The sequence below is a fragment of the Dipodomys merriami genome, unplaced genomic scaffold, assembly GCF_024711535.1.
Source record: "Dipodomys merriami isolate MVZ:Mamm:240054 unplaced genomic scaffold, mDipMer1.0.p SCAF_692, whole genome shotgun sequence".
NCBI classification, from domain to species: Eukaryota; Metazoa; Chordata; class Mammalia; order Rodentia; family Heteromyidae; genus Dipodomys; species Dipodomys merriami.
In genome coordinates this window covers 60,508-80,768 of record NW_027206282.1, presented here as the reverse complement: position 1 = coordinate 80,768, position 20,261 = coordinate 60,508, and the positions used below count along the sequence as shown (strand labels likewise).

Below are 20,261 nucleotides of genomic sequence, written 5' to 3'. Positions count from 1 at the left end.
GCAGTGCTTGGATTCATGCGGCCTGTCCAGAACCCAGGTAGCCTAGAAGCTGACGCATTTTTATTCCCTTCTCAGAATTGCAGTTTCTCCTTCCTTCCTTCCTTCCTTCCTTCCTTCCTTCCTTCCTTCCTTCCTTCCTTCCTTCCTTCCTTTCTTTCTTTCTTTCTTTCTTTCTTTCTTCCTTCCTTCCTTCCTTTCTTTCTTTCTTTCTTTCTTTCTTTCTTTCTTTCTTTCTTTCTTTCTTTCTTTCTTTCTTTCTTTCTTTCTTTCTTTCTTTCTTTCTTTCTTTCTGTTCTAGAGCTTGAACTCAGGGCCTAGGCACTGTCCTGGAGCTTCTTTTATTCAAGGCTAGCACTCTACCACCACTTGCGCCACAGCACCACTTCCAGCTTTTTCTGTTTATGTGGTGCTGAGGAATCGAACCCAGGGCTTCATGCATGCTAGGCAAGCACTCTACCACTGAGCCACATTCCTAGCCCCAGAATTGAAGTTTCTTTAAGTCAAACCCACAAAGCTAAAGGGCAAATGGCTTCCAAAGTTTGAAGAATATGATAAGCCCAAATTTTCACACTTGTCTTTTCTCTCCAAATTCCTGGCATTTACCACGGTAAGAACATTTTCAGAGAGGCTGAGACCTTAGGAAACACCTGGTATGACAGACTCATTGTACAGGTGGGTGGCCAAGCCCTGCTGTTAGAAGAGTTGGTCCCTCTTTAAAAAAAATTAATTTTATCGTAACAGTGATGTACAGAGGGTTACAGTTACATAAGTAAGGTAAAGAGTACAATTCTTTTCAAACAGGGTTATCCCCCGCCCTTGTTTTCTCCCGCTTCCTCCCCCAACCCCCCCCAAGTTGTAAAGTTCGTTTCCAGCATGTTATCCCGTGAATATTGCTGTTGCGTTGGTTCACCCATTACCCCACCATTTCTGTGATTCCCCTTCCCTTCCCCAAATTAGACAAACCTATATACAAGACAAAAGGTCCCGAAATCAGAAGCAGTCCAAAGGTACTTCTATTCACATGTCCAAAGATTGATTTCCCTGGGTACCAGCTCTGGCCCCAGGGCGGCCGTGTATGGTGCAGCTCACCCCGACTCACCCCGGCTCACCCCCTGCCCAGCCCACAGGTCATCCACACTGTCCCTGGCACCGCCTGTGACTTTCCATCACTCAGCTTTCAGTGTTGCTCTCACCCTGTAAAGAAGCCCGAAATGGTTCAGAGTCTACTTTGTTTATACTCAACATTCCTTCCAGAAAAGAGCACCAAAAAAGGCAGCACAGGCACGCTGGCAGCCTCTCCATCCACAGGTCACGGCTCTGGATGTCCAGCGGTAGTGGTGGGGGTCACATCAGGTGAAGGGCAGAGCACAGCATGCAGTCAGACCCACAGCTCAATAGGAAGAACCAGCCTCCTGTTGAGAGACTTGCCTTCCTGCTCTTAAATTGTTTTCCCTGATTCTCCAAGATACCTTTGTTATCTAGGGGGAATGGGTAGAATTCTGTTGCTTCCTCCAGCCCAGGTCCTGTTACTCTCTTGGAGCTTGCTGGTGTGGCCTCGGGGTATGCTGAGGTATGAAGTACAGAGAGCCTCTGGGTGTCAGGGTGGCCCCTCCAGGCATCTCTGCATCATCTGCATGTGATTATTCTCAGTGAGTCAGCTGTCCCGTAGTTGGTGAGTGGAGGTCCCTACTAAAGGCATAAGCCTACCCACTCTGGCTCAAATGCACATTTAAGGGTTTCTTGCACTTTGGGTTTCACCTTAGAATGTTACCTGGTACCCACGATTGTGATTTAGTAGGCTTTGTGTTTCTTACACTGTTAGAGGAGCGTCTGGAAAAGAAGTGTCACTCTGAGGTGTCTGTGCTGTCTTCCAGTCTGCGTAGCATGTCGCCCCATATAGGCTGGGCCATAGCTTGAGCACAGGCCCTGACGTCTTAAGACTCATGGTAACTTGACTCATTTCCTTATTCCCAAGGTGTGGGTTCTACTCCATGGTTGCGAAGTTGAGGTCCATGCCCCACCCAAGCCTAGTCCCAGAGCCCAGGCCTTTGGTTGCAGCCAAAGAAAACCTTTCTCTGGCCCTAGTGTTGCAACTTCAGGCTGCTTGTGGCCTCTTAGGGCCATTTCCTTGGTGGGGCACTGGGCTTTTCTCCACAGTTTTTTGTATAGCGTTTGTGGAGAAGGTGGAAGAGTCTACTTGCTCACTGCTGGGTGAATTCTGGTTTCTTTGTCTCAGCATTCTCATCTGTGGTGTTTTCTCTTCTCTTGCAGCACCTGTCCCTGAAGGCCAAAAGGGCCAAGGTCCAGGACCAGTGAGCCCAGCTCGGCTGGGGCTGCAGGGACTGGCGGGCAGCAGCGCAGGTGGAACTTTGCTGCTGCCTTGAAGTGGGCTGCAGCCCGCCCCTCAGCCTCTTTGCCCTCTCCCCTCAGTATCTGCAGGAGTCTGCATGGGCAGGGGGTCCTGCACGCGGCACCCAGGCAGGGCTGGGGGGGACTGGGCCCTACGGTCAGCCTCACTTGCTGCTCACCCAGCCAGCATGCCACTCCAGCAGGGTGCGCTGCTGGCCAGCCAGGCTCTGAGAGGAAGAGGAGGAGTCAGCCTGAGGGCCAGAACCTGTGTGGGGCCTGTGGGGTTGGCAGGACTCCCTTGCTTTCCCTGCTCTGGCCCCAACTGTGTCGACCAATGAAGTCCACTGTGGGCATGTACAAGCTGCTCTCTGCAAGGAAGAGACCGCGAGCGCTGAGGACTTCTACCAAGGCCGCCAAGGACCAGGTCTGTCAGGCACAGGGGCTCACACACCAAGCAGCTCCCGCCCGCCTCTCCCCAGCCCCTGTGCCTGCTTCTGTGAGGCCAGGAGACTCACAAGGGGCTGGCCGTCGGCAGGAAGACTCAAGGGCACTGTCAGCCCAGGCTTTCGTCCTTCACAGGTGGGCTTGCTTCCCTCAGTACAGTACCGTGTCCTGGTGTCACCAGCGGGGCACCGGGCCATTCCTCAGCTCCGGCCCCACGGGAGCTCGGCCTTAGCAGGAATTCACTACAGTTTAGGCACTCTAAACTTCTGTAGCTCAGGAACATAACTCTTGTATGTTGATCTTAGTCTGCTTGCATTCTTGCGAGAACGTGGGGTGGCTCTCCCAGCAGGCACTGGGTCAGGGCCGCGCCAGGGGCTGCTTCGCTGTGACGATGACCGCACTCACAACACATGACGCCACAGGTGTTTCCCCTTAGCGATTCAGTGACATTTACCTTAAAACACGTGGCTTGAAGATGCATTTATTTTTGTACTGGTTTTAGTTTGGATCCGCCACTTTTGGCACCAAACCTGTATGTCATTTTTATTTCCATTTTGTCATTTTTATAAACGTGTAAATAGTAACGAGAACTTGTTAATAATAGTAAAAACCTTTATACCTGAAGTAAACCTGTTCCCTCCCATCCGTGAACCTTGTGGTCTGTATTTAAGATGGTCTTATTCATTGATCCAGGTGAGGGCCCACCGTTAGCTACGAAGCCCAAGGCTGAGGCAGACCTCTGCTTCTGGGTGCGGGGGGGAGGGGGGTCGCAGGAATGCAGGACGCCCCACCAAATACTCTTTGTGCCTGATTGCTTATCAGCAAGACCTTCTTAGAGCAAGCTATTGATGCTATTTCAAGAAAGCCCCAGAGGTGCAAATTCTCACCAGTGTTCAGTGGAGATCTTCCCAAACAGAGTTCTGAAACATTTTATTTTTAAACAGTTATGTTGGGGGTTGGGAAGGTGGCTCAGTTGTAGAGCGTTTGCCTTGCATGCATGAGGCCCTGGGTTTGATTCCTCAGCACCACATAAACAGAAAAAGCTGGAAGTGGCGCTGTGGCTCAAGTGGTAGAGTGCTAGCCTTGAGCTGAAGAGCTGAGGGACAGCGCCCAGGCCCAGAGTTCAGGCCCATGACCCGCAAAAAAAAAAGTTATGTTGGCATGGAAGGGAGAAAAAGCATCCACTTCGTCAGATTCAAGACCAGAGATCCAAAATGGGAGGCCAGACCGGAGGGAAGCAACCAGAAGCAAGTATACCTTCACCTGTCACCTCTGTCCAAGGGCAGGTTCTGAGTACATACATTCCCTCCTTCCCCCGTCCCCTGGCCTCGTCAGGCGGCCTCCCTGCTCTCCTGTGTTGTTACTGCCCCTCGTGGGTCCTCAAGGTCTAAGACCTTAGCTCTTTCTGTGTGTGGGGCCTGCACAGGCCTGCGGGGGCGTGGCCTCCACCGGGGCTCCCTGCTTCAGTCTGCTCCTCTGAGCCTGCCCTGCGAATGTTGACTGAGCCCTTGGACTGTGTGTGTGGCACAGGAGAGGGAGGGGGGGCAGGGTGGAGACATGAGATGCTGGTGACACCACATGGTAGTCCTTTTGGTTAAAAAGGTTTTCCTTAGAAACAAAATGCTAACCATCTATATCAGCCACCAAATTAAAGACCAATTAAAAACGAAACTGCAACCTGGTGGGTGAAATCCTCAGGTCCAGGGCTGCTGGGCTGGGGGCTGTGGACATCAGTACAGTGCAGCAGCGTCCTGGGAACAAATGTGATCCTGGAAGCTGAGCAGCTGTCTTCAGAGAACTTTTGGAGCACTGGGGCGGGGGGAAGAGGGGTTTCTCCCTTCAACTCTCAGCGTCAGCCCACGTCATACTTCCTCACCTCCAGCTATAATCAGACTTTCCCTTCCAGTGACTCACCTAGACTCCACCCGCCCAGGGCGTTGGAACTCTGGACTTGTCTATTGCATTTTTTAAAAAGAAGTGTTGGAACAGGAACTAGCCAATCACATCGCAGCTGGTTTGTCTCACAGGTGGCCTGGTTGGGCCTGCCGTCCCTGGTCTTCCAGCACTGCTCCCTCTTGTGAACAAGGCCGGTTGTGCTGGCATCTGGGGTGAATCACAGAGATACTACTTTGTTACCTTGGGTGGTATTGAACTTGTTCAGGCAGGCTTTCTCTGCCTGCTTAAGTGAAAATTAAATGAGAAGACATTTTAAGTGCAGTGTCTCCCGGTGGCATACGAGGCCTCCCCTCCTACTGGTGGGTATTAAGTGAAGGCACCAGTACGTCAGGAGCTGGCAAGCAGGAGATTCACCAGAGAGGGAGGGAGAAGGGGAGCCAGGGTCTGCCGACCTTACCCAGTGACCATAGCCTGGCCAGCGGCTTTGAATACAGTGTTCATTTCTTGGACGTATTTATCTGTGACCCCCAAGAGGTGAGAGATCATGGGTTGGCTTCAGAGGGCCTGCTGCTGCTGTCTAGATGGAGCAGCCTGGCAGGCGTCTCCCCGTGCTAACAGCATGCTGTCCAGGCGTGTGACGGAGTGATGCCCTCGCAGCGGTTCCACACCCCCACTCAGTGTTTTCAGTGGCCGTCAAAGCCACCAGGAGTAGGGCTCATTCCACCCCTGGAGAGACATAGGCCCGTGGTTCACCTTCAGGAGAGGTGAGTGAACTTGCTGGAAAAACAGACAGCTGGTGTGTGGGGGAGGGAGGGTGGGCAATGGGCCTTGTTGGGGTTGATGGGATCCAGCGCCTCCATATTCCCCATAGGAACTAACATAGGACAGGTTGCATCACCGGGTCTTGCCCAGCAGCATTGTCAGGTGGGATGTGATGCTGTTCACCTGCAGGCTCACCTGCTGCTTCCTCTCAGCTTGTGCGGTGCCGCGCCTCCCAGGCCCTCGGAGCTGGCCAGGATCATCGGCCAACACCGAGGCTTGAAAACCCCTCGTGAACCCTTAGCATCAAAGGTGGGCTAATGTCAGCTATTATATGGCCCTCAGGTGTGACTCCTCACTGTCTGACCTGTCACTGAGAACCAGCCAAGTTAGCACAGAAGTCTGCTTTTTTTTCTTTTTTTAAAATGGCTTTATAAGGGGCCAAGATCTGGGCCAAGTGGATGAGCTAACACCAGGAAACTTACACAATTCTCTCTTCATCTAAACTTAGCATTGCTTGGAGAAGGGTATGTCAAGCAACTCTGCATATTCCAGACTCGCGCTGCAGATGCAAGAAGAGGCCAGCTTCTGGGATAGCTGCTTGTCCAGGTGGGAGTAGGGACTGTGTGGTGTCCCCTCTGCTCCCCAGCTTAGCTAGCATGTAAAACACTTGAGATACAAGGCTGTGTGTGTGTGTGTGTGTGCGTGCGCGCGCATGTGTAAGTATGTGGAAGCTCACGCTTTTAGACCAGGCTGTAGTTCATCCTTAGGCAGGGAGGGGCAATTCCGGAGTCCCACTCTGTTCCAGCCAATCAGCTCAGCTTCTGATGCTGCAGAGCAGTGCAGTGCTGCCCTCTGCTGGCCAGGGGAGGCAGCCACTCAGCCACTGCTGTTCCTGCCTTGGCAATGGGCCAAGGGGAAGTGAACCATATTACCATGCTTTTGGTCTCTTGTTTCTGGCCACCCGGTAGCAGATATGGAGGGCAGAAGTGATGTGCAGCACTCTTCCCCAGTGCTCTCAGGTGTGTGTTATTCCATGCGATTGAACCAAGTCGTGTAGGGGGCTGAGGTTGGCTAGGTTGGTGAGAACTCATTGGTTTTGTCTTACTCTAAGTATTTCTTGGAGAAGGGTCCTCAGCCCCTTCACCATGGTGGCAACTAGCCCAGGGAATTCCTTCTCAGCCCCTTTTCTCACAGATGGAGGGACCAATCCTGACATTCAAGTTCACAGGTGTAACCTGGAAATACCTTTCCTGAGGGTTCCCGCACCCAGGCCTCAATCAGAATGGGCTCGGCAGGACAGCTGCAGATTTGCAGATTTTCAACATACCTCCCGTGCGCAGGTGCAGTCTGTTTCCTCCTCCATCCTGGCCTGCTGGAGTGATGGCTGTGACTGTTTTGTCTGGCCACAGGAGGCTACATTGCTTCTGTCCTGTTTGCTTACCAGTGACTGAGACCAGAATGCCGGAGAGCTCATTGGAGGTGTGGGCAACTGTCCTAAAGGGTTCCAAGGAGGAGGGGGACAGAATGTCACCATGGAAGTGGGCTCTCCATCCGGTCCCCTTAGGTCCAGCCCTCTTGCTCTCCCTCAGCCAATACCCTCTCTGCCAGGATGGAGACGAAACACATCCATGTGCCCTGTTCAAATCTCTGACCGTCTGTGAACAAGATAAAATAGCAGTCATGTGTGCCACCAAGTTTTGGGCTGGATTTCTAGGCAACAGTAGTCCCCAGATTATCCACCCAGGGTAGGACTTTCAGACCCAGGCCTATACGTCTGGAACCTGAGGCTGTGGGAATGCAGGTTCCCTGGGAATGGCCCCTGCTGGCTAGCAGGGCAGCTCTGGCTTCCCTGTCTAGGTGACACTGAGCTAGCTGCTCAGGTCCCATATCCTGGCTTTTAATGTGCAAGCCAGATACAACCGTGGCCCCCGAAGGTCTTCCTGGACAGTGATGCAGGGCATCTGGAGTGACAGAAATCATTCATACCTGGGGCTGGGGGGACTTGAAGGTGGAACTGGACCAGAAGGAAAGGCTGGAACATCGTGGACGGATAAGGACGCAGGCACATTGCGAGTGGATGGACTGGTCCCTGTTCAAATGGCCCAGGTGTCGGGTCGGCTCCCCAAGGTTGCTGGTGGCCTCCCTAGGGTGCTGGGGACCTGTCCAACCAGGCAGGGCCACCTCTTCTATTGCTTGGTGGTACCGGGATGCTCTGGGCAGATGTTGCACGTGGCTGCCAGCAGGGGGCGCTGGTGCCCCACGTGTGTGCTCTTAGATAACACTGTCCTACTCTGGGGGTGCTGTGGCTGGGTGCTGATCCCTGCTTGGTGCCAGTGTGCCATCTGCCCAGCCAGGCATGCTCCCAGGTGGTCTGGCCCAAACCTCAGGGCGTACGGACCGGCTCCCTCCTGTATTCTGGCCATTCTGCCCAAAGCTGGGCTTCGCCACCAGGTCCTTTAATCTCTACCACCCATAAGAAGGATACATCAATCTCTCCACTTTGCAGGTCCAACCAAAACAACAATGACAACAACAAACCCCCAAATACCAGCAGACCTTTATTGAGTTCTGATGATTGACGGGCCTGTCAAATCCTACAGAGTGCAACCTGGGCAGGTGCTGGGTGGCGGATGAAGGACCCAGCTTTCTTTGCAGACCTGAGGACTTGCAAAAACTGAGTGGGGGGCGGTGGGGGGGGAGGCGTGCCAATCTGAGGAACCAATGGGATGTTCAGGCCTGCTCAGGCCACCCCTTAATCTGTGTGCCTGTCTGTTGCACCCCCTTTCCTGCAGTCTTGCGTGGCCTAGGCACATGGAGAGAGTGGCTTGAGTAACCAGGAGCCTGGCACCTACCAAGAAGCAGGCCCAAGGGTATGGGAGCCAAGGCCATGAGGTCCAAGTTACAGCCACTAGCACTCAAGACTTGAGCCTGTCCGGTGCTAGGCTCTGATCTGTTGGAGGCCAGCCAGAGTTTAACCAGCCCCAGCTTCAGAAACGGGCCTGACAGTGGGGCAGTGGGGTCAGGTAGTGAAGGGCCTGTGGGTCACACAGGGTCTTGGCTTAATCCTGTTGCTGTGTGAGCACAGGTGTGACCCTTCACCCTGGCCTCAGTTTCCTTCATCTGTGAGAATGATGTCAGTTGATACCTGTGCATTAATCATGCTGCCTTTTATGTCTTATGATGGATGCTTTGAGATGTTGGACACTGTTGTAGGGAGGGATTGTCCCACCCAAGGCCAGCTGATCCAAGAAATGAGAGCCATTTGTCTGCATTTTTGGTTCCTTCTGCTTCCTGAGCCCGCCCCCCCCCCCCCCCGGGCTCCTCATAGGGCCTGGCCCTGCCTGCTGTGGCCTGTCCCTTTTCTGTTGGGAAACTGTCAGCAATGAGCTCTTTAGACAGTAGTCTCTGTGTCTGTCATTTTACTTGTGACAGCAGATAGCTGTGTTTTATAGAACAACCTCATAAGACAGCCAGCAGGGGTGAGGTGGCTGAACTTTTCTGAAGTGCTTACAACAGAGCCGGCGGCCACAGTGCTGAACAAGCCCTCTCTGTGCTCCTCCCTCGCCCTCCTCTCCACAGCTCCGAGCTGGAAGGCTCCAGGCAGAGCCAGTGCCAGGTGGCCTGGGGGCAGGGCAGCCAGGGGTCTACGCCCTTGGCAATGGTGCTGGGCCCCAGGCTGATGCTGAGGGTCGGGGGAGGAGCAGAGCAGGGATTCCAGCACAAGAGACCCCCCCTTTGTGCCATTTTGGCTGTAGTGACTAGGGTTCCAATTAGGGTCAACCTCCTCAAACCTGCCCTCCATAACCCGCCTAGCTCAACGAGGGTGATGGCTCTGACTCCCAGTCGAAAGAATAGTCATCCCCTTTCCTCCTCCTGCTCTTCCCCCTCCTCTTCTCCTACTTTCCCTTCTCTGTCTGGCAATTTATATGAGCCGTTTCTGGTTCGAGCCCCATAGCCCCATGACCATAGTTGGGCTTGAACTTGGGACCTGGGCGCTGTCTCTGAGCTCTTTTGCTCAAGGCTAGCACTCTGCACTTCTGGTTTGCTGGTGGTTAACTGGAGATAAGAGCGTCACAGACTTTCCTGCCACGTCTGGCTTTGAACGGCAGTCTTCAGATCTCAGCCTCCTGAGTAGCTAGGGTTCCAGGCATGAGTCACCAGTACCTGTCTAGTTCCTGGTCTATACTCTTAAGGATTTTCAAGGCGTGGAATGCACTTCTGTGAAGGCAAGTTACATTGCTCCTATTTTAGGAATTAAAACAAATTTTTAGTAACACTTGTTTACAATTTAAGAGAACAACAGTTAAACATATTAGCATAAATGCCATTTTATGACTGATAACCTGTATTTCCCACATACTACATTTAGGGGAGAAGGCAGTATGGCATTGTTTGACAGTTTTTGCAAATCTCTGTCGTGTCAGATTTAATAGAAGACAGATAACTAGATTGTCCTTTCTGCTTCAAAGTTGTTGCTGTTGTTTTGGTAGGGTCTCTCTATGTAGCGAAGGCTAGGTTCAAACTTATCATCCTCCTGCTGCTGCTCTTCCAGTGCTGAGATTATAGGCATGTACAGCATGCCTGGCCTATGTTCAAGTTTTGAGGTTAATCCTACAATCTTGGAGCATTCCACCAAGAGTCAAAATTTCCCCCGAGAACATAAAAGACATTTTTGTATTACTATTATCATTATAGTTTTGACTTTTCTGGGCTTTTTGCATAGTCTCCGAAGCCTCTAGATGTACTTAGAATACATACTTCTTCTTCTCTTTTTTTTTTTTTTTTTTTTTTGGTTGATTGTGGGGTTTTAACTCAGGGCCTGGATACTGTCCCTGAGCTCTTTTGCTCAAGGCTAGCACTCTGCCACTCTGAGCCACAGCTCTACTTCTTGTGTTTGAGTGATTAATTGGAGATAGCAGTCTCATGGATTTCCCTGCCTGGGCTGGCTTCAAACCGTGATCCTCAGAGCTCAGCCTCCTGAATAGGATTGCAGGCCTGAGCCACCATGTTAAAACTACTGTCATATTTACACGATGCTAGATTCTTCCATTGTCCCATTTTGCATGTGAGAAAACTGAAGTACAAAAGGAGGTAGCAATTTGTGCAAGGTCACGGGGCTGGGCTTCAAAGCGAGGCGTCTGGTAGGTGGGAAGTCACTGAGCAAGGACCTTGATTTTGGTGCCTTGGTCTCTCCACAAGGCCCTGAGAAAGAGAATGTGTTTGAGCTCGGTCAGAGCTAGAAGGGCAGTACAGGCTGGTGTTGAGGGGGGAGGGCCTGCAGTAGGGGGGGATGAGTTAGTCACCAAGTGGTTGGGTGACAGGGCTGGAGATGGCAGCTGGCTTTGGCGGTAGCGGCGTGGCGGAAAATCAATAGGTGATCAGCGGTCCGGGGGCAGCTGTTCATCAGGTGCAGCGGAGAGGCGGGGGGGGGGGGGCGGGGAGGACGGAGGCCCCCCTGTGGGATTGATCAAACAGCCAGACACCCAAGGCCAAACTCACTAATAAAGTGAGACATTCAGCTCAGCCCTCAGCAGTGGCTGGCTGAAGGTCTTAAAAAAACCGCTTAGCTGGGGACTTCTTGCTAAACTGTCTTTGTTTCTCCAGGCTAGAGGGAGGGGAGGGAGGACAGCTTGGGGAGGGGAGGATGCCTGGTTTGGCCACCGTGTGCCCTGGCTCATTCAATGTGACACCAGCCCAGAATATAGAGCCCACATGACAAGTGTAACCCCGCTACAGCACACACCATTTCACGGCTTTGCATACCCATGCACACAACATCACGCTTGTGCACAAATATTGGCATGGGACATGCGTGTGTCCATGTCTGCACACATGTGCTTGCATGTACCTGCAGATGACAGCAGCATGCGTGCATACACACGCATGCGCCTCAGTACTACAAGAAGAGGAAGTCTAGACTGGGAAAGGAAGAAGGGGGAGGGGGTCAAAGAGTGCAGGGGTTGAGAGGCAAGAAGGCAGGGGAGGAGGGCAGGGACAGAGGGGCCTGGGATCTGTGAGTGAGAGACAGAGGGCAAGAAGAGGGCCCTGGGTGGAGGATGTGAATTCTGACACTCTCAGAGGGATCCAGACCAAGGCTGGGCTTGTGGATTAAATATTGGGAGTTACGCTACCTGGAATTCCCTTGCAGACAAAAAGGTTGCACTAAGAATTTCCCAGGTGTCATTTTTTTAAGCTAAACAAGGCCTGGCTCTTCCTTCCATTGTGTGGATGCCTCCTTGGAGCTCAGAGATTGACCTGTTGTTCATGGAAGTCTCCTGGCTAACGAGAGGTAGAGGCCGGAGGCGTGAGCAGCCTTGTGGACTCCAGGGCCCATGACTGCCCTGTCCCAGCATGTGGCTGCTGGGTGTCCCCCGACCAGGCCACTTTGGGAAGCTGTTCCTGTCACTGCACTTGTCCTGGTGTGAGGCGTACAGTATGTATTCGGTTTACACACTATACACCCATCAGCTGTTACCGCCTGCCTGGCCCTGCCCTGCCCCTCCTCCCAGACCTCCCAGCTGGGCTGGGTGTCTGCTCTACTTACTGAGCAGGCCCATCTGGGTGCTGGCTGTAGGAGGGGGCTGGGAGGAGCTCCCAAGCTGACTGTAGGATGTGTAGATTTTAGTCTCTTATAGTTTTTTTTTTGGGGGGGTGGATGGGTTGTGGGGCTTGAACTCTGGGCCTGGGTGCTGTCCTTCAGCTCTTCAGTTCAAGGCTAGCACTGTACCACTTGGGCCACAGCACCTTTTCCAGTTTTCTGGAGGTTTATTGGATATAAGAGTCTCTTGGACTTTCCTGCCCAGGCTGGCTTTGAACCGCGATCCTCAGATCTCAGCCTCCTAAGTAGCTAGGATTACAGGCGTGAGCCACTGGTGCTTGGCTGTCTCTTACAGCTTTTGGGGCTTTATAAAAACATGGATCCCATTCATTGAGACTGCTTGGAGACATTAAAGTGTTTTCTAGGATATGTTAGATGTTCAAAATACAGGGTTTCATGATGACATTTGTATGTATTATATATATTTTATAGTAAATATATTTAAATATTATATATTTAATGGAGTATATATTATTACATATAATGTATATTATATATTATATATACATTATTATATATTAAGTATATATTAGTATTATATATTAAGTATATATTAGTATTATATATTAAGTATATATTTGTATTATATATAAATATTATAGAAAATACATAATTTGATTATATTCATCTCCTGTTACCCTCATTTTCCCACTTACCCTTTTCCTGAATCGTTTCCCTTCTACTTTCATATTTATGTTTATGTGTATGAGCGTGCCTGTGTGTGTGCATGCTGACACTAGGGCTTGAACTCAGGGCTTTCTGGACTTAGCCTTTTAGCTCAAGGTTGGCGCTCTACTACTTGAGCCAACCTCCATTTCCAGCTTCTTGCTAGTGAACTGGAGATCAGAGTCTTAGGAATTTGTCTGCCTGGGTTGAACCTTGATCTTCATATCTCAGCATCCTAAATCAGTAGGACTGTAGAGAGAAGAAGGTAACAGTGAGATTTCCCGATGGGTGAATGGACAGGTACCTCTCCAGCTCTGTCCTGGTCTGTCTTCCTGGCCCTCAGAGACTGCCCACAATGCCCTCTCCCTGCCTCCCTCTGATGAAGTCATTTCATGATGCTGGCTGGTACATGATGTTCACGACCCCACAACGAACAACATCCTTCAATAAGCCACAATATTTTCCCAGCCAAGAACTTGCTGTTCCAAATTCATTAAAATTGGTTGATATTCGCTCTCCATGTCTGTGCCAAGAGCTGGTGTGGGCAGAATTTGTAACGTCATGGGGTGGCAAATGTAATGGGTTGTTCGGTTGGAAAGCAGTGAATGTGATTTTTTTTTTTAATTTTTGCAGTGCACCTTTCAGCTTGGCGATGAATCTTGGCATGGCTGTGGGGAAAATGGCTCACTTGTGTGTTTATTAAGGGAGCACAAATTGGTACAGCCCTCGTGGAGAGCAATTTGGAAATGATATGAGATCCACAGTGTGTGGAGGTGGTTTTGGGTTTCTTGGAATTCAGAATGACAAGGCAAGTATGTTTTTGTTTATCCATAAGTGAGTTTAATTTCTATCTCAATTCCTTCTCCTCCCTTCAGAATACTCATAAATCTTCCACCAGAAAGCAGAAGGAAAATATAATTCTAGTTAATTCGAGAGTGCGCAGCAATGAGGAAGTGGATTCTTCAGTCAATTACAACTCATTCTTTTGCTTATTTTCTTCTTGCAGAGGGGGAGCTGAATTTGGGGGTGGTGAGTGTTTATGTAGAGAGTCCTTGTTGAGGTTTGACCTAGAAAGGGAGTTAGAAAGGTGCCTGTGGATCGGCACTGAGTTCCCTCGGGTGTTTGAGTCCCTTTCCCTTTCTTTTCCCTTTCTCTTTTCCCTCCCCTCCCCTCTCCTCTCCTGATTACAGGTATTAGCCAGCAGCACCTTCTCTATCATATTTCTAAGGACAAATTAGGCAGGAAAGTCCTTCCCTTCCTTTTCTTCCTTCTCTTCCTTCTCTTTCTTCTCTCCCTCTTTCCCTCCCCCCTCCCTTCCTTTCTCTCTCTCTTTCTTTCTCTGGACTAAAGTTTATATTTGTCTTCTTCATCTCTCTTCCTTTTCCCCAGCTGTGGTTTTCTATGTTACATGTTTGCTGTACTTTAGCATCTTTTTTTTTGTGTGTGGGGGATGTCTTTTTCTACATTTAAAAAAAATCACAGGAGCTGAGTGTGGTGATTCATACTTGTAATCTCAGTGTACTCAGGGAGATGAGGCAGAATTACATGTTTGAGGCTAGTCTGGGTTACAAACCAACCTCCCTGAAAAATGATAAATCCAATAAACAAAAACCAAGTGCAAAAAGCCAGAAGCGTTCCAAGCAAACCTGGGCTCATCTTCCTGTTAACTCCCTCAACAGGCATCCATTATAATTTTCTAGTAATATCACTTTAAACAATCATTTCATATTGAAATGATTTTAGATGACCAAAGGCTGCAAAAAAATAATAGAGGGGATTCCTCTATGCCCTCTATCTCCTCTGACCCCCCACCCAACTTCTCTAATGCAGCATCTCTCTTTTAGTTTTTGGTGGTACTGGGCCACTCTGGCAGCTCCTTTTTGCCTTGGTTGGTTTTGCAATAGGGTCTCCCTTTTTTATACCTGATCTGACCTTTTTTCACTTAGGCTGGCCTGGCCTGGGATCTTCCTGTTTGTGCTTGTCTGTATCACTAGGATGACAGGTGCTTGCCATTCACACCCAGCCATTGGTTGAGATGGAGTCTTGTGGACTTCTTTTGCTCAGGCGGATCTCCATCTCCCAAGTAGCTAAGATGATCGGCTTGAGGCACTGAATCCAGAGAGAATTTCATATAAGAACTGCTGCATGTTTCTCCAAAATAAATTCACACTGGGCCCAGACTATTCACCGAAGCACCAACATTATTTAGATTTCATTGGCTTTTTTTTGGGGGGGGGGGAATGAGTCGGTCATGGGGCTTGAACTCTGGGTCTGGACACTGTCCCTCAGCTCTTCAGCTCAAGGCTTGCGCTTTACCGTTTGAGCCACAGCGCCACTTCCAGTTTTCTGAGTGGTTTATTGGAAATAAGAGTCTCACAGCCTTTCCTGCCCAGGCTGGCTTTGAACCACGTTCCTCAGATCTCAGCCTCCTGAGTAGTTAGGATGACAGATGTGAGCCACTGGTGTCTGGCTGGCTTTTTTTTCTTTCTTTTCTTCTGTCTTTTTAAGGTGATGGAAAAGTTTATTAGAAAAGGAATATGGCAGAGAAGGAGAGCACATGGCATAAACACGGCACAGGAAGTCATCTCTTCAGAGCATCACAGCCACCTTGTGCCATCTTCCTCCTTATGGAGCCTGGCCTTGGGTTGAATGTTGACAATTGGCATCTTTGGAGATGGCTTTCTGATTGGTGGATCTCCTTTCTGTTCCCTTAAGGTTGTGATGCCCAAACCGGACTGTTTGGGAACCTCTGCAGTTCTCTAAGGGAAGAGAACAGCACCCACAAAGGCTAACCTGGCTCCGTGAGAAGGTAAGAAATGTTTTCTTATCCAGGTGGTCTGAACTGCCCAGTCCATCTGGGGATGACCATATCTGCTCAGTGCCAAGCCGGTGTCTGGAGCTCTTCTTGGGAACTTGACTTTTGTATTACCGAAAAGTTTATAGACAAGCACTTGTGGTAATAGTTAGATATAACATATTTGTCTTAGAAACTTCATCTCTTTTGATAAGCTTTGGGGAAAAAAATGATAAGCCCTGCACCATTTAATGTAGAATACAGGATGTGACAGACGCTCGTCAATCTCCTGCTCACACCGTGCGTGCTTCCAAAGCACAATTTGTGAGTGTGCCTGCGACTAGGGTGACACTTGCTGGTTCCCCTCAGATCTCGGGGTCCTCAGAGTCTTGCTGCTGGCACCAGGGAGGGGTGAACCCTGGGCTGCAGGTCTCTGTACCTACCCAGGGGCCTGGTCCCTAGCATCTGCCCTGGTTGCCAGGGAAACAGCCCTTTATTGAGTGGAAGCCATCCCTAACCCAGCCCAGTGATTTGTCCTTGTCTAATTATTATTACTCTTTGCATTTCCCCTTTGGATGAGTAATGGGGGAGGGTCGAGGGTGGGAGCAGGAAGGAGCTGAGGGGCAGTGATTTGTGGGGTTGACAGCTCATCTTTGAGAGGGGCACATTTATCTTTGTGGAAGCAGCAAACAGTCCAATGGAGGAATGAATCCAGCCATTCCCAGGTGGATGTGTGGATGTGTGGACGGGTGAGCTCCTGCTGGTGTGGAGTGCACTGACTGGGCATGTGTGTGCACATGGACTGGAGGTGTGAGGATGTGGGCAGACTTCTCAGTCTGTGTCCACAGCCATGATCCCAGAGCATGCGTGGATCTTGTAGCTCATCATGCCACACATCTCTGTGTCTCAATGTCTGTGTCTCCTTTGCGCGAGCTTCCTGTCCCATGTGTGATGTGCTGCTGGTGAGCCTGGAGTGATGGTGGGTATGGACAAGTGCATTATAGATAATGCACGGAAAGCCTGGGTGTGTACAGGCTGGAGACACAGCTGTGTGTATGTGTGTGTGTGCGTGCACACACATATGTGATTCTTCTTGCATCAATCTGTGACCGTGGCTTACATTTTGCTTTCTAATATTGAGCTCGTGTTCATGGGACTGAGGCCACACATAGGTGCAGCCAACCTCTGAGTGTTTTATGAAATCCAAAAAGAGATCCTAAAATCGGTGCTGCCCTAAACCAGAGACACCTGAGCTGGAGACACGTCGGTGGATAAAATATCATTATTTGCATAGTGCATGTTCTGGTAGCTGGGGTAGATTGCAATATAACCTTTCTCTTTCCTGCCTTAATCCAGGCCCTTCCAATGTAGCCTTGCTGCTCATCCTAACAGAAGGGAAGGTCTGCTTTCTCACCCTTGAGCTGGGCTGGAGGAGCATCCACTTTCCTGATTGCTTACAGGTTGTTGGCAGATGTTGCCTACATCTGGCTAGATGTTGGGGTGTGCTTGTTTTCCTCAGTTTCTTGTTGATGGACCTTTTCATAGGACAATTTACAATGTGCTAGTCATACCCCTCTCCACTCCTTCCCCTCCCCTCCCTTCTACCTCCTCCTGTTTTCTCTTTTCCTCTCTCGTTTTTTCCCTCCCCTCCTTTCTTCTCTCCCCCCATCCTCCTCTCTTCTTCCTCTTCTTCCACCCTTCCCCACGTGGGCCACTGAAAAAGACCATCTTTTTTTTTTCTTCTTCTTTATCTGGCTTTTGCTCAAGTATACAGGCTGTCAGAGCAGGTGAGTTCTGTGGCCTCTGAAAACCTGAGTGTTCTATTCTCTAGGCCCCAGCAAGGGAGCTGAAGATAGTTTCTCAGAAAGGAAACCCTGTGCAATTCACCCTAGTCCCCATCTCCTCCTCTCCCCCCAGACACACACACACACACACACACACACACACACACACACACACACACACAGAGGTTCTGACTGTACCTGCACCTGCTTGAGGAGAGACATGGACCCCAGGTTCCCAGAAAGGAAGAGGCATGAGAAGCCTCTGTCTGCCTAGAGTATGGAGGGGTGCCCCTTGAGGGGTGTGGCCTCCATGGAGGAGCTCAGTGTCCTCTCCAGGTGGACACCCTTCTCTCCTGGTCAGGGCTGGAGGTGGCAGGGGCAGGGTATCATCTTGGAGAGCCAGCCAACCCTTAGCTAATCTGCAAGTTTAGGTTCTTTCTCCATAACCAGAGATAGTGACCCTGAGGCTCTATATACTGCAGAGGCAAGTAGAAACACACGAAGTGTGTGTGTGTGTGTGTGTGTGTGTGTGTGTGTGTGTGTGTGTGTATGTGTGTCCCTGAGAATATAATTAGCAAAGATGGTGGTTGGAGGCATGGCTCAGGTGGTAAAGGACCAGCCAGTGAACAAAAGCATTAGACATCCGGTTTTAGTCTGGGTCTTGAGAAAGAAAATTAGCCAAGAAGAGTGGAATGGGAAAGCAGCACCGTGGAGGCGGACGACGGTGGCATGGCAGCACATCTCCTCATGGCCATCCTTTGTGTGGGCATTCACCTGGTGAGGGGTCTGGCTCTGGCCCCTTGCTTTGGTTGTTGGGTATAGAATCTTCCCCTTAGCCTCATCTGGTCTCTGTTACCTCCTGCTCACGGAGGAAGCGGCTCTGCTTCCATCAGGGGTGTCCAGGGAAACTGGAGCCCTAGGAGGTAGAGACATTCAGGAGCAGATTTATGTTAATTGATGCTAAGGTACAGAGATCATGGTGGCGGATGAGTCTACAGGCCTGTGTTGAGGTCTCCAAGTCCAGGAGGAGCTGATGTCCCTGTTTGAAAGCAATCAAATGGAGGAAAAGTTTTCTCACTGAGGCAAGTCAGCCTTTATGCTATGTTCTACTCAGGCCTTCAACTGGTTGAGTGAGACCCACCTACACCAGGAGGCCCATCAGCTTTAACCCAGGTCACTCATTCAAATGCTAATCCTATCCAGAGACACCCTCACAGCCAAGCCCTAAATCATGCCAGGCCAAATATCTGGGCACCTCATAAGCCCTGTCAAGTTGGTATGCATGTGACCCCTATCAGGCTGGAGCAGAGGAATAGGCTGAATTGCAATCCTGACAGTATAGCTCTCTGTACCCTGAATGACCTCCATGCCAAATCAAGCAGTGTATGCGATTCATCTCCCTGCACCTCACCCTAAAATGTTGTCTTCCTTGATTTCTCCAAGCGAACCCACTTGGAAGGTTTGCCCCAACTCCATCACAGCCATGCCCAGCCCTGGCCCTTCCCTCCCTTGCTCCAAGCCCCACAGGCTGATACCGTGTCTTCGGGGCAGCGTGGGCCCCTGCTTCCAGGTGGGTGATCACGGAAGCCCTGTAAGTCTGAGGGAAGGAGAAGGAGCGAGGCCATTTCCCAGCTCTTTCCCAGCTCTAGCCCAGGCTCCGGTGGCATGTTTCTCCTCGCCTGGTCCCTCAAGTGTGGGGACAGATGACCGCGTCCCCAGTGCTGCCCAGGCCTGTTTCCTGTGCCCCATCCCCGCTGCCACGTGTCTCTTAGAATTGAGAGCAGCTTCTGCGGGAGCCAGATCAGGGAGCAGAGGCAGCAGGCCCAGGGCCGGGTCCGGCTTGTGCAGGGACACTCAGGGTCAGCTTCACGAGGGGCCAGCTTCATTCCTTTATTTGCTGATGAATCTGGGCATTAGCCGAGCCTGTTGTGTGACAGAGGCAAGTCAAGCCAGGGCAACTTTCTAACCTTCCCTCCTCTTCTTGGTGAGGTGGGTTAATGAGCCCTTCCCAGAGGCTGCTCTGGGGGAATGTGCATCATCCTGCACAGTGGGCTCTGTTGCTAAGGAGAAATAAGTCTGTCTACTCACTCACTAATTTACTCACTTACCCACCCACCCACTCATTCATTCATTCACCCATCTGTCCACTCATACTCGTTCATTCATTCATTCATTCATTCACCCATTCCACTCATTCACTCATATACTCGCTTACCCATTCATTCACTTCTCATTCATTCATTCACTTATTTATTTAGTAAGTACCCTTTTGCTCTCACAGTGTCCAGATTTTGTGTCTGATGATTAACCACTAGGTCAGAAGTAACTTTCTATCCTTTCTTCCTGGCCTCCAGCCTATGGAATGTTTTAAAGGTCATTGGGGGTATAATTTGTGAAATCAAATTCTTCCATTTTATGATGTTTATAGTACAATGACTTGGGGCTTCTGCACATACCCAAGCTACCCCACTCCATTAAGACACAGAATGTGTCCACAACCTCTGGAACTTTCCCTGATGTCTCTGTGAGGTCACCTTTCATTCGCTTTTCAGTAGCAAACAACCACTGATTCTCAACTGAACATTTAGTTTTATTTTACTTGGTGTGTTTTTTTTTTTCTTCAGAGCACAAAGGGGGAAAATGACTCATTTTTTAACTACCTACCTTCTTCCACCATTGGTGATTATGGCTAGATGCAAAACACACACACACACACACACACACACACACACACTCACACACACACACACACACACACACACACTCACTCACACACACACACACACGTTCCCTGGGCTGAGGCCCACTTGCTCCCACCTTCTGTTCTCCTGTCAGAGTCCGAGGGAGAAGAGAAGAATCGGAATTCTTGCCCTGTCTCAAAAGTAAAAGGGACAAATTAGTTTCTTGTCAGTGCACTGCAATAAATACATTGTCATTTTTATCCCCTGGTGAATCATGGTCTCCATTT

The 20,261-nt window shown here is 50.2% G+C and overlaps 1 protein-coding gene across 1 annotated transcript in view; it reads left to right on the top strand.

Annotated features, from left to right (window-relative positions):
• The window catches only part of LOC138816358 (probable ATP-dependent RNA helicase DHX35), a 56,908-nt gene extending 53,470 nt beyond the window's left edge, over positions 1 to 3,438 (top strand). The window contains exon 22 of the mRNA XM_070006076.1: positions 2,272 to 3,438. Coding sequence (XP_069862177.1) covers positions 2,272 to 2,316 — 45 coding nt within the window. The 3' untranslated portion in view covers positions 2,317 to 3,438. The remainder of the gene's footprint in view (positions 1 to 2,271) is intronic.
• Positions 3,439 to 20,261: the final 16,823 nt, after the last annotated feature.